The 15,865-nt window shown below is 38.0% G+C and overlaps 1 protein-coding gene across 5 annotated transcripts in view; it reads right to left on the minus strand.

Moving 5' to 3' along the window:
- Positions 1–15,865, minus strand: part of znf609b (zinc finger protein 609b) — an 86,460-nt gene that overhangs the window by 38,088 nt on the left and 32,507 nt on the right. For 4 of the 5 annotated variants that reach the window (XM_077624149.1, XM_077624128.1, XM_077624120.1 and 1 more), the window contains one exon: positions 13,815–14,701. The exons of the other annotated variant lie outside the window; for it this stretch is intronic. In XM_077624149.1, the coding sequence (XP_077480275.1) occupies positions 13,815–14,573 (759 nt within the window). In that variant the 5' untranslated portion in view covers positions 14,574–14,701. The remainder of the gene's footprint in view (positions 1–13,814; positions 14,702–15,865) is intronic. 5 annotated transcript variants of the gene reach the window in all.

Consider the following 15,865-nt stretch of genomic DNA (forward strand, 5'->3'; position numbering starts at 1 on the left):
CTCTTGGAACTTTTAGCTATAAAGGAATTGAATTGTCGGGAACTCTAGAGAAATTGTAATATATTCAGCTATAACAGTAACAGAAAAAAACCAATTAGTTTTGAAATACAACTCAAGTGATTAATTTAAAACCAAGTGGTCCCTCTTTTCAAGGAATGCACAACCCTGAGGGACACAATTAAATATAATCTAGACCTAGACATTGAAGAGCGAAGACCCAATAACATAATTTAATTGAATGTTCAATACATTGATTACTAAGAACTAAACATTCTACCCTTGAGTGATGAATCAATTATACAGGCACCCTAAAAATATTTGGTAAATGTTTTTTTTTAATTACTATGTTTTCATTCATCAATAAATAGTAGAGTAGGATGAAAGGTGAAAAAAATGTTGCGAATGTCCCACGGATGGGGCCTATCCAATTCAGTGTCTGTTTGAATCCGGATTCAATTTGAATTCCAAACTGTGGAAAAAAAAAAAAAATTGACACTACTACCTTCGGATATAACATATGATGTTTTGAAGGCAAACGACCTCTGGGGACATGTGGAAATCTTTTGTGGTTATGCCAAGAACATTTTAAAAAAGTATAGATAGTACGTATATCTTATAAGACATAAGGCTACAGGACCAGGCTGCACCATTTGCGTTGGTGCTGGTGTGTCGGTGTGTCTGTATGCAGGAGAGAGGAGGCAGAAGGGAGAGGAGAAACGCGGCTGCATTTGAGCCGAAATAACCCAGTTTTTAAATGATTTCTTCATAGTGGGTGGGTGGATTAAAAAAAAAAGCCGATACCAATATGCGTCAAATTGCCAAATATCAGCCCGACCATTATCGGTCGATCACTAGTGTGTAACATAATTTTAAGATGTTGTGGGTGTTTTTTTTGTTATTTCTTTTTCATTTCAATAGCTTAACAAGTATTTTTCCCGTCATTTTTCTTTTTTTCCTCCATACATCTGCATACATATTTCATTCAACAATTGGTATACTTTATAAAGGGTTTAAGTGGGTAGTATTATAGCTTGTGGAACGATTTTTTGGGGGGGTGGGTTAGCAGGGGTGTGGTGTTTCACAACTTAAGTATCAAGAAATCCTGTCAAATAAGTCCCATTTGCTCTGATGTGTAAAGCTACCCATATTCTGTCAAGTAGAATCCATTGCATCATGAATGTTTGACATTGGTCCCAAAGGACGAACGTGTTTTCCCTTTAACTTCTTTCACTGGTATAATGCCTTTTCGAAACCCTTTTAAGAGTGAAATAGAAAGGGCCGCAAGCAAGTGCATGAGTGGAGAGAAGGGGAAGGGAATAATCACAAGGGCCTAGCTGTCTCTGTGAATTACAATGAGGGGAAAAAAATCCTTTCATCTCAGACGTGTTCTTGCAGGCAAAAAAAGATGAATGCGCAGCCATACTGTGACAAATATAAAAACATACATTTGTCAAAAAAGGCAACTAAATACAGTGTTGTCCAAGTATCTAATAAAATAAGCAAACCAATGTATGTGTAAAGACTAGCAACATTTAATTATGTTCGAAATGGATGAGAAGAGAGCGATGAGAAAAGAAAACATTTTTTCATAGAAGACATGCGGTTTGTGAATGGCCACATCAGCCCTGCAACACAGTAACATAACTGAGGAACTCAAATTGCTCATTAAAAATGGCTTGCTTATTTGAGTTTACACACATTGTTAAAATTGACCTAAAGAAAGTTGTTTTACAGGAGGTGATAGTTGATGTGACAAACATTACTGTTAAACCTTGTTGCATGGGCTGTTGAAGTCTGCTCTAATGAGAATAATTTAAAAAAAAAAGATCAAATTGTAATTGATGATTGAATACACAGAATGTCTTCTTTTATGAGCTTCGAATTAGTTTTTAATTGACTTCCATAAAGCAACAAGTGATGTTTGTTACATATATGAATGAATGTGTAACTGTAGGTAAACAAATATTTTTAACAAAACATGTTTCAACTTTTGCACTAAAATATAGGCTTGTCCCCATAAAAAAATTGTAGGCGATATGTTGTATGATAAATTATTGCTGTTATGTGATTTAAAAAAAGAAATTAGCAGATTTAATCACTTATGTATTGACAATTTATCCAAATAAATCATTTGATTAATGCAACAAATATTTTTTGAATTATTTTGAATATTTTTTTAAATAAAACACAAACTATATTAAAAAATCACTATACATAACATGTCATTTAAAAGCTATCTTAGGTAGAATATGAAATAGCTAAAAAACTGCGTTTTTGTTATTTGCCAATTAAAGCCCATCACAAATATAGATTTCATCAAACTAATTTGAAAGCAAATTTATAAATTTTTGTCAACCAAATTTTTAAATAGATCTAATTTGAAAGCTATCGTAGTGGAGAATCTCAAATATGTTAGAGTAACTGCAGACATCTGCATATGCAACTACAGTGCACTAACTATTGAGCCTTTTCGTAACCTTAATATGTTGTATGTAGAATTGTAAGTAGAGGTACAACAGTATATATACAATTTTATGATGGATGAACAGTGATCAAATAGGGTGATGAAGATGAGGATTTTTGTTCCAACAGATCTGTTGTACTTCATGATATCTACCATACTGTATTCATGATATCTATCATACTGTATTGTCAACAAAGACTATTCAATTGAGGGGCATATCGTTACCAATTGTTGGAGCACATTTACTACTCAAACACTCAAAAGGTTCACACATAGAGCTTTAACAAAGCAGTTGTAAAATAGTGAATATGTGCACACAGTCACACAAAACAAAGGCTCCAGCACCCCAATTGCCCTTGTGATGATCAGCAATAGCATAAAAAGGATGGCTATACAAGCTGAGTGACGTGCAGCAGCAATTTAGTCAAACTGCCCCGTCATGCATGCCTTCTCAGATAAGGAAGAACGGGTGGTTTCAGCAGAAAATTGCTATGTCTGACCTGCTCTACAGTCTCCAAACTATTTTGTCACTCTGGCCCCAAAGCTTTACAGCTCAATGGTTAGCCAGAAAGTCTGTCTGAGCTTGACTCACAGAGACTTAGAATGTATGTTTGTACCTTATTTCCCTTTTCAAACATTCATTAACAGAATGAAAATCAGGTCTGCTTTTATGACTCATTGAAATTGAGTTGAAATTCAGTTGATTCAAGCATAGCTTTTAGAGCTCTTCGGTCCACATTCCGTCGAGATCTTATTTTCCCATTACTTTCTTCTTCCAGGGGCTTCCTTTTGGTGTCTATCCAACCAAACTCAACCTTCAAAACAGGTCAAACCTCCTCTCTGTAGAAAAAAACAGTAGTACCTCTACTTACAAAATTAATTGGTCCCAAGACTTTTTTCGTAACTTGAAAATTAAAAAAAAAAAGTAGGTGTACTTTACGTGTAAATTATCTAATTTGTTCCACGGAAGATGTGAGGAAACACACAAAAATGAGAGAAAATTATAAGCAAATGATTTATTAATGTCTTAAAATAAATAGAGCATAATGAAAATGCGCCCTGCGCCGCTGAAATATCTCCCTCCGAGGCCGTTATAGATGTAATAACTGTTTGTCCGCCAGAAGGCGGCAAGAGCCCGTTCTACCAGGGCCGAAAGCCGTCCACTTTGCAGTACATTTTAGACTTTTACGTGTGCCCTGTGTGTGTGTATATGTGTGGGAAAATATGTGCCACGTTGCATTTGTACAGTTTTTAATCGCTTAAGGGGAATTCAAAATAAAATAACGGATAATGAAATGCATTTACTTTTTGGGATATATATATATATATATATATAAATATATACATATATATAAATATATATATGTATGTACATATATATATATATATATATATATATATATATATATATATATATATATATATATATATAAATATATACAAATATATATACATATATACATAAAATAGAGTGGAAAATATGTGTATATATGTATGTATACATGTATATGTGTATAGTTATATGTATATATGTATGTGTATATGTATATATGTATGTATACATGTACATGTGTATAGTTATATGTATATATGTATGTGTATATGTATGTGTATGTGTATATGTATATGTATGTATATATATATACACATACATACATACATGTATACATACATATATACACATATTTTCCACTCTATTTTGGCAATAAATTCTTTAAAAATCAAACAATGTGATTTTCTGTTTTTTCCCCCACATTCTGTCTCTCATGGTTGAGGTTTACCCATGTTGACAATTACAGGCCTCTCTAATCTTTTCAAGTAGGAGAACTTGCACAATTGTTGGTTGACTAAATACTTATTTGCCCCACTGTACATACGTGTGTGTGTGTGTGTGTGTCCAATTATTCTGAAGACTGTGGTGTTCAGGCCCCACTTAGTGTATGTGCATTACTTTTACAGCCATTGTGTGAGTAGAAAGACACACCACAAAACTATTTTTGGTCCAATGTAGTGTCAGCATTTGTATCTATTTTTACTTGTTAACTTCTTAACTATAGCTTCCTACCAGGGTGACTAAATTTCTTTTAGGCAGTGAAAAAGAGTATTAATCTTAAGAAAACAATGGATAGAAGAAACATTCTGCAAATGTATCAAATGTATTGTAAATGTAATCATATAAGGGTGCCAACCTCAATCCAGCCATAGGAAATTACGACCCCATTTAAGCCACCTCTTGCCTTGCTGGTAGAAAATTCCAATAGTGGGGGAAAGCCATGTCTGTTCCTCCCCACTGTGTGGGTTTTGTTCTGTTAATCAGACCACATGCCTCAAGGACTCAGGAATCCAAGAGCTCTGTGCCAGCTCCTCTCATGGCTGCAGCAGCGTGTGACATAGTACTATTCAGTGTATAGCGGGTTAAAGAGTCTATCCATTCATAACACTGCCCATTTATCCCCAGGCAATTTCTTACCCCCACTCAAAATCCCCCCTCAGACCAGAGACACCCTCTCGTCTTCCTCATTTCACGATGAAAAAAAAAACATTTGATCTGTCTGCTGGAGAAAACATGAGACATTCCACAGTGCCCCTATCAGAGATAAGCTTCTTTTTTAAGATCAGTCTTTGATAAAATAAAACATCACTCAAAGCCTTTCATGAACAGACTTTTGTTTGTTTTTTTACAGCTCTGCTCCTTTTTTAAACAAACTTCCACTGCAAAAAAATACGGAATCCTTAACGTAATAACATTAAAATGAAAATATAACATAAATACGTGTTAATTCTCCATACTTTCCTACACAGAACTCTTGCTGCTCATACAGTGAGGGGAGAAATGAGGCACACTGGAAATCTGTAGGCTAACAATGGAAGACAGCTGCTCTTGCTGCACATGTCTTTCATGAGCTGAATTAGTTGCACAAGCCTTTGCTCCCTTCCCCCCACAAGTCTCAACTCTCAGCAGGCTGATCCAGACACAGTAATACACTTCATGGAAAGCTTAGGCGAGAGGGAGGGAGGGTTTCTGGGAGACAAAGCATAACAGGGGCTTTGTTTGACAGGTCTGTAATTGCTTTCTGTTAATACAAACAAACAAATATGTACATCTACAAATAAGCCAGCTATGATTTAAAAAAAATATCAAAGATTTCCTTACTGTTAATATCAAAGACAAATGATACGGTTTAAACTGTTGAAAACCTTAAATGCTATGACCAAATACTTGCCATTGTCTTTGGGGTTTAGAAAACTTATCTACAACGAAACTGTCGCAAATGTTTCCGAATTAACGGACGAAAAAAAGATTTCAAGCCAAAATAAGTGGGGAACATTGACACGGTATAACAACAACAACAACAAAAGAATAGTATTAATACATATACTGTATCGTAAGTAATTATTTACTTATGTCTAATAGGGTTGAAGCTTTATTTTGTCGGCCCAATACAATGCATGGTTGAAATTAGGCAGCTGTGGCTATTTGAAGGCTGGCTACAGGTATGATTAGAAATTCACGTTTGTTAGCATAAAATAGAACATTTAAAAAGCTTATTCATTTAAAGACCATAATAGGCTCTACTTTAAGGTATTGCAGAATTGTACACGCATGAATGAACAAAACTCATCATTCCTTTTCGCAAGACTCAACTCATCTGCGCACACACAAAACTCAACATTGAGAACAAGCTTAAGGTATTTTTATAGCACTCTTCGTGAATACGCCTTTCCAGGCTGGCTGTCAAAAAAAAAAAAAACGAGTCGAAGCATAACAGTTGGTTGCGCAGTAGCTGTTCAACAGTTAGTGGCATTTTAGATTTACGTGCATGACAACAATCAACAATGTCAAGGTGACCACAGTTAGTTTAAGACAGATTGTAATTACCAATGTGGTGCCACTTGATAAGGATTTGTATTATCCTTGTAATTACCCCAAACCATAGGGTGCCTGGTCTGCTCGTTAATCTCAAACAATGACTGCCAACACCATGTAAGGAGGCTTGCATTTCAGAGTCGCAATGGATAAGAAAAACGAAGATAAATTGTTTTTTTTTTTACTGAGAACTTCCAAATCCAAATGACATGCATCTAGTATATGTAAACCCTTATTAAGATTAGTGAACTTAAATATATTATTATACTAAGCATATCTAAATATAAATACTAGGTAAAAGACTCTTCACTCTATCTGCCATTAACAGCAATGCCGTAGTGGCTAAACTCCTTCATTAAAGTGCAGCCATTCTTTCCGCTCCTCTTTTCTCAAAGTAGCACTGCCAATGTAATTTTCCGTGAGAGCTGCTCCATTTATCAAGGGCAGTGCCAGATCAAGGCAGCTGAGGAATGCCTGACGCCTTTACAAATGTATAATGAGAGGTGGGAGAATGAGCTGCACTCAGAAGTGGATACTACTAGTGTGAAGAAACTGGAGATTTATTCAGAATCTGTGATTCAATGGTTGGGGGAGCTTTCAAATCATACACTATCAATGAAACTACATTATCACAACCAAATCAAAGACAAAAGGATTGCTAGGCATAGGCATACTAATTGATATTATTATTAATGCACAGGACAAGACAGGTATGCATTGCAAATTAATCGTCTGAGTACACTAATGAATCTCCCATTTTATTTTCAAATCCCCTTCCACTAAATGATTTCTTTAAATTATACTTCAAGGGGATTTGAAAAGCAGCAGGTATGCCTTCAATAGAGTATGAATACTTCACAAATTTAAAACTATAAATGCAGACCACATTACTCAAAATACATGTCATTTGACTTGGTTTGCAATTGCCCACTATTATCCAAACAAATTTAGAGTATGGCAAGTGGCCCTCCAATAATAAATAATAATTAAAATAAAAAAAAGGAATGATCTCAAATTTGTATTATTATTATTTTTAATTCTTTGATACATTTTCATTAATCTCCAAAACCAAGACAGGCCTCCAAAATGCTATCACTCTGCAGCAGACCTGACCTGACTGAATATCGCAGCACCTCTAATCCTGATAGTCTTATAAAAATGTATCTAGACAAAATGAAAAGCCTGAATTGTTTCATACTTTAGAATGTCAAAAGCTTGTGTTTTTGGACAAGCACAAATGGTACTGGATCCGCCATGAATGATTCATACTGACATCAATGTCAAAAAAGGTTGTTGGGGGGACGAGTTTGCTTTTGTTGTAGGGGGGTGTCATAATATATTACGGTGCAAGACATATTTACTCAGACGAACAGACGTGATTATCTATGTCACTCAGAGTGTCATGAATAGTTGACGGCAGCATGCTGTAGTTGCCTGGCAAACTGACAGGCTTACCTATGTGGTGGCTATTTAAGTGGGGACACATTGTGCAAGTTTCCTTGTTATTTTGGTTTCCATGCCACACACAAACGAGATGTGTCAACTTTTCACCCTCTCTAGCATAGCCTAGAACACTAGTCAGTTAAAGACTAACAGAAAACACTAAGCAAATGAAAACATTTTGTTGACAAATCTCCAAAGCCTAAAACATTAAACAAGAATGGGTTGAATCGGAAAACATTAGGAAGGAAGCCAATGATCACCAAAGAAAAAAACATTTCTGAAAAAAGCCGTTGGATCTTCCAACTACTGGCAAAATATTTTGTGGATGATGATGAAAGTTCATTTGTATGGGAACAACACCCAATACCATGTGGGGAAGGAAAAATGATAGCACATCAACATCATAATATTCACTCAACGAAGGATGTGTTTTGCTACCACTAGGTTTGAATAGTTCATTATAATAATTGGGAAAATGGATTATGGGAATTCAAGATGTTTTGCAAAGGGATTCGAGATAGAATGTCCAATAGTTGTAGCTCGAAAGAGGAGGGGTTTTACAACGAGACGATGATTCAAAACAGAAAGATACTGAACCATTTTATGCGTTGTTGGTGAGATTTGTGAACTGACGAACAAATGTCAGAAATATCAGCGGTAGGCATGAGGAATTTAATGCCATGTGTCAAGGCTGTCATACTACGGCAGCCAAGGCTAGGAAAGCTACCAAGTCTGAAGCAGGAAGCTCTACTTTCACAAGGACATTGTATCATTTTCATGTCTAATTCTAATGGCAACATTAGCATTGGTGTTGAAATATTAACTTAAAGAAAATGAAAAAATAGAGATATCATTAGTAACATATTGTTTATTCATCAAACTGCAATGTTGCAAGGCAAAATTGAACTTGCATGACATTTTGACCAAATCTGTTGACAACTAATCGAAAAAGGTAGTGTGGTCGCTTAATTTTATGCTGTATTTTTCTCTCAAAACTGCCTCCTTTACTGTCAAATGCCTTTCTTGCACATCTGAAAAAGCAGCCACCTGGTATGTCTCGAATGAACAATTTGCAGCAACGGTGATTTGCATCATGCGCATCATCAATGATCAATGCAGTGATGTTCATTTAGTTTTTTTTACTGAAACCGCTGATGGCCAAGAGTATCATTCATTGTCCATGATGTATGTATTTTTGGTGGTCTAGTGGTGCTATTGAAGCAAGCAGCTTGGGGTCCATTCCCATTTAATGATGAATCCCAGTGACTTAGCTCATTGGCTGGCGTTAATGGTACTAGACACCAAATTCAACAACAGTTTAACATTCATTTCAAATAGTCCTCACAATAGGATAACGCACGACCACTTGCCAACGAGTAGTATATATAACTCTCGTATTAGCGATCGCCTCGCCCGAGATTTGCAATCACTAACGGGGGAAAAAAATACTGAAAAAATGCAACGCTCTGCCCAGTGCTCGCAGAGACATTACAAAGAGGGAGTTGCGACCAGAGACATTACACGAGGGAGTTGCGGGGAGAGAGACAGTGCCCATGATGTTCTTGTGAGCAGCATCTCGCGTCCGCTGTCTGCTCGTATATCAAAATTTGTCTCGTATCTCAAGATAAATATTTGCCCGAAATTTTACTCGTATCTTGAATTGCTCGTATGTCGGGCAGCTCGCATGTCGAGGTACCACTGTACTGCAATTGCGATTTGAGTTATAAATTTCATATTCTTAAATTCTGCAACCCTTTAGAGGATAAGCGGAACAGCAAATGAATAATTTTAAAAGCATAAAACCAGGATTCTCAATGAAAGAAGACATTACTTTTACAACAGACTTACACAAATTAGCTAGAATACGTGAAGGTTCACAAATCCAATGTGACAAGGACGCACTGGGGTGGGGCACAATGTAGCTTTACACCGCTGATGCTTCAAAGCATCACTCAGGATTATTACAAGGGTATACTTTTATTACATATGCATATAAACACATAATATATACATAGTATATTCATTCATTCATTAATTTTCCGAACCGCTTATCCTCACAAGGGGGTTGCTGGAGCCTATCCCAACCAAATATGGGCAACAGTCAGGGCCAATTGCAGGGCACAAGGAGATGGACAACCATTCACGCTCGCACTCATACCTAGGGGGAATTTAGAGTGTTCGATCAGCCTACCAGAAATAATGACGCTGAAAACAAAGCACACCACATCGCCAGTACCTGACAAGTCATGCGAGGGACTTTCAAGTATTTAATCCAATTTATTTTCTGTGTATATTGATCACATATCTAACAGCTTTTCCAACAACCCATCTGCTGACTCAGTACATGCGGGCTGAAGTGTAGAGAGTGATCTGTTACATAGTTGTTCTGTCTAGAGCGCAATGACTGAAGAACAGCAGTGCCTGTCACCGCTGTTGCAGCGTGCTAGTTCTTGCGGCATGCTAGTTCTTTTTAGCTGCTAGTGCCGCGCAGATAAACTTGTGTCCCATTACCATCTCTGATTGACCACCAAAGCCTGGAAACATAAAGCTTGACGCTGATTGGCAAATAGGTTTGTCACTCAAGTCTTTCAAATGTGAGCATGATGAGATTAGAAAATAAAATACTGATGCAATATATGGTAATCGCTCAGCTGTAAAATAAACCGATCAAGTGGAATATCCTCTTGACTACCAGTAGTTCAAATTTGTTTTCTGTAGAGGACATTTGTAAACCTAAATATCTCCCACCCAGTGCATCCAATCACATTAACTCATTTTGTGCTGTATAGAGGACATTCAGAGCTTTCCAATGATACCAATCAAAAACAAGTATGATTGTGCTTTATTGAAGTAAAAAGAGACTCACGTTGATAGAAGTTAAAGCAGCTAAACATCCACAAAACCATCAAACTCCTCATCTTGTGTGTCTGATATGAAGAGTTCGGCCAAGTGGGCGAGTTCGTCGTCCAACATGTTATGCTCCATCTCACTGTCAGAGTTGTCACAGGGGTATTCCGAGAACTTGATGCCAGCTTTGGAGAAAGCTGGAACTACAGAACTACGGAAGGCTGTCATCTGTTCTTTGTAGTGTTTCGAAAGCTTCTGTGCCACCGTAGCTCTTGCCCGGATGTATTGATGTTCCGTTTCATGAAGTGAAAGCACCAAGACGGACCTCCATGAAAATGTTCAATTTTCATTTCCTCGGTAAGCTTTTTTGACCTTAGTCGAATGTGACTCTAAAGACGCTTCTCCCCGCTGCTCTTTCCTCTTGGATCCAGGAGTCTTTCAAATCTCTCCCTGCAAATCCTAAATGGCAGCTCCAAGTACTTTGAGAGAAACTGTAGTTCAGGTATGACATTGAACTCTCCTTATTGCCACAAAAACTAGTAGATCCCTTTTCACACTTGCTATAATCTCCTTACTCCTTGATCTGATAAAATGTGTTCGTTTTTGTGTTAAAAAAAATCATTTGTGCTTGGGACTAGAGGATACAACTTGTTAGGGATTGGTTTTGTTGTGTTTTTCCTCAGTGTGACCTGTCCCTGTGATTGCCCATTGAATTTACCTGGTGTATCTCCTGCTTGCTGCCTCTTGTGTGACCCAGGTGTTTCTGATTGTCTCGTCAAACCATGTCTGTCTATTTAAACCCTGTTTGTCAGTCCTTGTCGGATCGTCTGCGTTTGTCATGCTCAAGTCCTGTGATCCTCGTTTGCCCAAGTCCTTCCCATCAGGTTTGATTTTGAAGTCTTTGTTATTTTTTGGGGGAACATTGCCTCGTATTAAAGTTTTTGTTAGTGCACTCTACTCCCAGTCTTTGCCTGCTTTTCTACGTTTGGGTTCAACCATGTTTCATGATACGTCCTTCCTTGACACCTCATCTCTCTTACTATTGTATTTTGCACTGCAGCGAGACCCCCTCACACTGGTTTGCCACTAGTGTGAAAACCTGCCACATGGCGTGTGCTCCCACTCGCTCACTCTTTCTGTCACTATCACACATGCGCACATCACACTTCCACGCACATGGAACTTGCAGGAACAATTGACAACACTTGCAGCACTCTGAAAAAGCATGCAAAATCCCCCCCCCCCAAACATAAAAAATAAATCAGCGAAACAGCAAAGCTGCACCAGGTAGATACAGCATTGTATCAAGGAACAACTGAATATATCTATTAAAATTGCACAACATTAGAAGGGACTTGTAGCAAACTGCAGAATACAAAGGGCCACAGTTGGTGCAGGGTTTCATTCCATTGGATCAAGAGGACATATTTTTGCTAATCTTGTGTCTTACAAGCAAAATCAGTTGATGGCAGTCAGGTACTCCCAGTAAAGAAACCTGATTGGTCAAACTTTTTTATATACTCATACACAAATTGAGTAGGTAGAGTTTCTGCCGTGCCACAGTGAACAATTTTGGATTCAATGTCTTGGCAAAGGAAAATTTGACAGCGGGAAGTCGGAGTGGGAATCGAACTGCCGACCCACTTTTCTTAAAATGGACATTATCAGGGAAGACAAATAACACGCACATAAATTTGCTATTATATTATTTTCATCCCTTTTTAACAGGAAATATTTACCTAACCTATTCTGGAATCAATGGTGTGGCATGTCATATGAAGCTAAGCCTTCATATCAATCGCCTTGGGTAATTGGATATAGAGCCCAATTTTTCAATTGAGCACCAGTGGATGAGGACCGGCGTTAATGGTTTCCTATCAAATTCATCTAGGCATTGAGACAATCTTCCTCAAATGTCCTTGAACAACAAACAATTCAAGGCAAGGTGTCCAGGATTTAAGGAATCAAATAGGCTTCTTTCCACACCATCCCCCCTGCTAGGTTTAGAGCAGCAGGGAAACGAGGAAGGCTTGCTTTACACAAGCTCCCTCCCCCACAGACTGACTGCTCCGACAGGCATAGCTAGAGCTTGTGGGATTAAGAATGGAACACGATGACAGACAAAAACTGTCCTCAGCACCGCCCTTCTCTTCTGTCTTCTAAATTGTGAGAGCATGAAAAGGGTGCTTGGAGGCATACAATAGAGATAGTGATAGATCAGCTCCATGAGTGAACAAGATAAGTATGACTGAATAGGTACACAGATCATTATGTTGTTCGAGTATCACAATGTGACAGCGTCCAAATTGTTACCAGAGTTAAAACAAGATGTAATGTGTTAACTCTCTGCTTAATGCAGCTCTTGTGTCAGGATACCCTCGACTTTTCAGTTCTGTAAATACATATTTAAAAACTACAAAAAGATACATATTGATTCTCCTAAAGATAATGCCAAGAAGCAGGATGCTGAGGATATTTTTCTGTAGGTAAAGGCAAATAATGGAAAACAATCGTGTTGATACTGTGTGATAATACTTTCATCCTTCTCAGAAGTGTAATTTGTAAATACCCCCAATCCTAGACTAATTACATGTATCTGCACAATACTAATCTTAATCAGACCCAAAGAAAATTTTACTAAGTTGCAGCAAATGTTTGCTAGGTCTACAAAAGTAGTATATTATGAATGAATTTGAAACCCACTTATATTTAATTTACCATGTTAAAGTGTTTAGTCAACCCACTAAACCAGGGGTGTCCAAACTATTCCACAAAGGGCCGCAGTGGGTGCGGGTTTTCATTCCAACCCATCAAGATGACACCTTTTCACCAATCGGGTGTCCTACAAGTGCAATCAGTGGATTGCAGTCAGGTGCTTCTTGTTTTCTTCAGAAATCTCATTGGTCAAAATGTCTGTGCTGGATCGGTTGGAACAAAAACCTGCACCCACAGCGGCCCTCGAGGACCGGTTTGGCCATCCCTGCACTAAACAATACAGCAACCTGACGTCAAACTCCTAAATTCTGAATTCTTATGGCATATTAAATGACAATTTCCCACCAAAAGACCCCAATTCCACAAATTTGAAATCAAACTGAAACAAACTGTAATGGAGCAATAAAACTACATTTGACAAAGAACTACTTCCATTAAAGGAAAAACATATTACATTAATCAATTAAAAAAACATACCTTTTCATTTTTCACTTTCTTCAAGGTCTTGCATTCAGAATTAGCATTTTCAATCTCCTCTGGATCAGGTTTTGTGGTTAATGCTGGTAATATCCCAACAGTTTCAAGAGCAATATTCCCAATTTGATTCGCTTCTACTAAATCTGTAGATTGTGTGCCTTCAGAGGGAGTATTACGACAGTTTCCCAGAGTAACTTGGACTTGGGACGCAACCTCATTCTCCACCGCAGCAATGGGAACAACTGCTGCTCCCTCTGTTTTGTCCTTTTTACTTTTGCCTGTCGCGCCTTCTTTGTCCTTTTTCCCACTCAGAGCACCCCTGGAGGTTTTGCCTGCTTTTTCTATGTTCTTCCCAGAGGTCAAATTGTTGCCTGCAACCACTGCACTCACTGCAGTCCCTGTTGGCTCGCCTTGAGTCCGTCCTGCAGTTTCCTTTTTCCCACCATCTCCAGTTGAAGCTTTGCTACTATTGTCTTTAGAGTTTTTACTGCGCTTGTATTTGGATTTGCTTTCTTTGCCTTGAGTGCCAGACACTGGACTAACAAACCTGATGTTGTCAGGCAATGCTGCTACTGCATTGGGTGGTGCCGCCATGCCGTCCTTGGTGCCAGACATCTCAAGTTTGTCTTTTTCTAAGTCAGCGTCGAGGTCAATAATCAGATTTCCAACACCAATATCCCATTCATCCCCGCTGTCGTAAGTGTCCACCGCATTAGAGTCCACACCTTTCCCGCCTGCAGTGCCACCACTTAGGGACATTTTAGTGCCAACGGCCCAGGATTGCCTCAGTAAGGTCCAACGCTATCACGGACGGTTGGGACTCAGGGGCTGGGGTTAAAGAATCTTCACGGTCTAATCGTTCCTGCTCCATTTGGCCACATTTTGCTCTGAAAAGAAGAACACAATTCAATATAGTCAAACCAGTCACACAAAAATATTGAACCTAGCATTTCATTGGTTACAAAAGACTGTTTTCACACATGACAGAAATTCTGGATGATCACTGTGCAAATCCCTATGATGCTACACATTGTTGTGACAGACTCTTTCTTCTAAATCACTTCCTACCGTTACCATGACAACTATGTGAAATGAAGCCTAAATCCTGCTATGACAGCCAAGGTGTCCCCATTGCACAGAAAGAGTGGCTTTTTTCATAAGGTACTGACTGCCGTTAGTGCCGTTACTGATGAACTCCCAAATTGTTTATGGGCTGTGCTTTTTCAACCGATGTTGATACTGGTAATCTTACAAAACCTGTCTTTAAAAGATAATGATAAGATAAAAGAGCTTATGTCAACGATACCCCTTTGTTGTCCAAAGTACAGACTTAATTATGCTTAAAATATTTCAAATGAATAATAGACAGATCCTGGTACATACCATTTAGATAATGTGGCCTTTTAAACCCTGAATATTAGTTGAATATTTAAGAGTTGAGTGAACCATTTTATTTAAATGCAATATTAAGAGTTTCTCACAAATCCCAAGTTTAAGACTTATATGTTGGCAATAATTTGTTAAACCATGTATGAGCAGAACCCATTCTCACTAGGCAAGTAGCACAACAAAACTGAAATCGAAACAGCAGCTGTAATCGTCATTATGATTATACAAGTGATAGGAACGGGAAATCTGAGTCTTAAACAGAATGCATTAGATCTGCTGAATTAAATTCTTCCTCATTCTTGCTTCATAACAGTTGCGCAAGATTACTTCAGATGAGACAAGTAGTTGTGTGGCACTCATTATCTTTTACTACAAAGCCACACTGTTCTAATATGTGGAGAATGTGGCTTGGCATTACCTTGCTGAAATAAGCAGGAGAGTTCCTGAAAAAGAAATGGCTAGGGTGGGAGCATGTGTTGCTCCAAGCCTGTACCTCTTAGCATTAAAAGTGCCTTCACTGATCAGCAAATTACCCATGCCATGGCCACTAACACTGACCTATACCAGATCAGGTGTTTGCTTTTTAACTTTGAGCTAAACACAATCAGGAAGGTCATTTTATTCTTTAGCCTGGAGGAGACGAGATGATGATTTCTAAAACC

Source organism: Stigmatopora argus, chromosome 2 (genome assembly GCF_051989625.1).
Source record: "Stigmatopora argus isolate UIUO_Sarg chromosome 2, RoL_Sarg_1.0, whole genome shotgun sequence".
Taxonomy (NCBI): domain Eukaryota; kingdom Metazoa; phylum Chordata; class Actinopteri; order Syngnathiformes; family Syngnathidae; genus Stigmatopora; species Stigmatopora argus.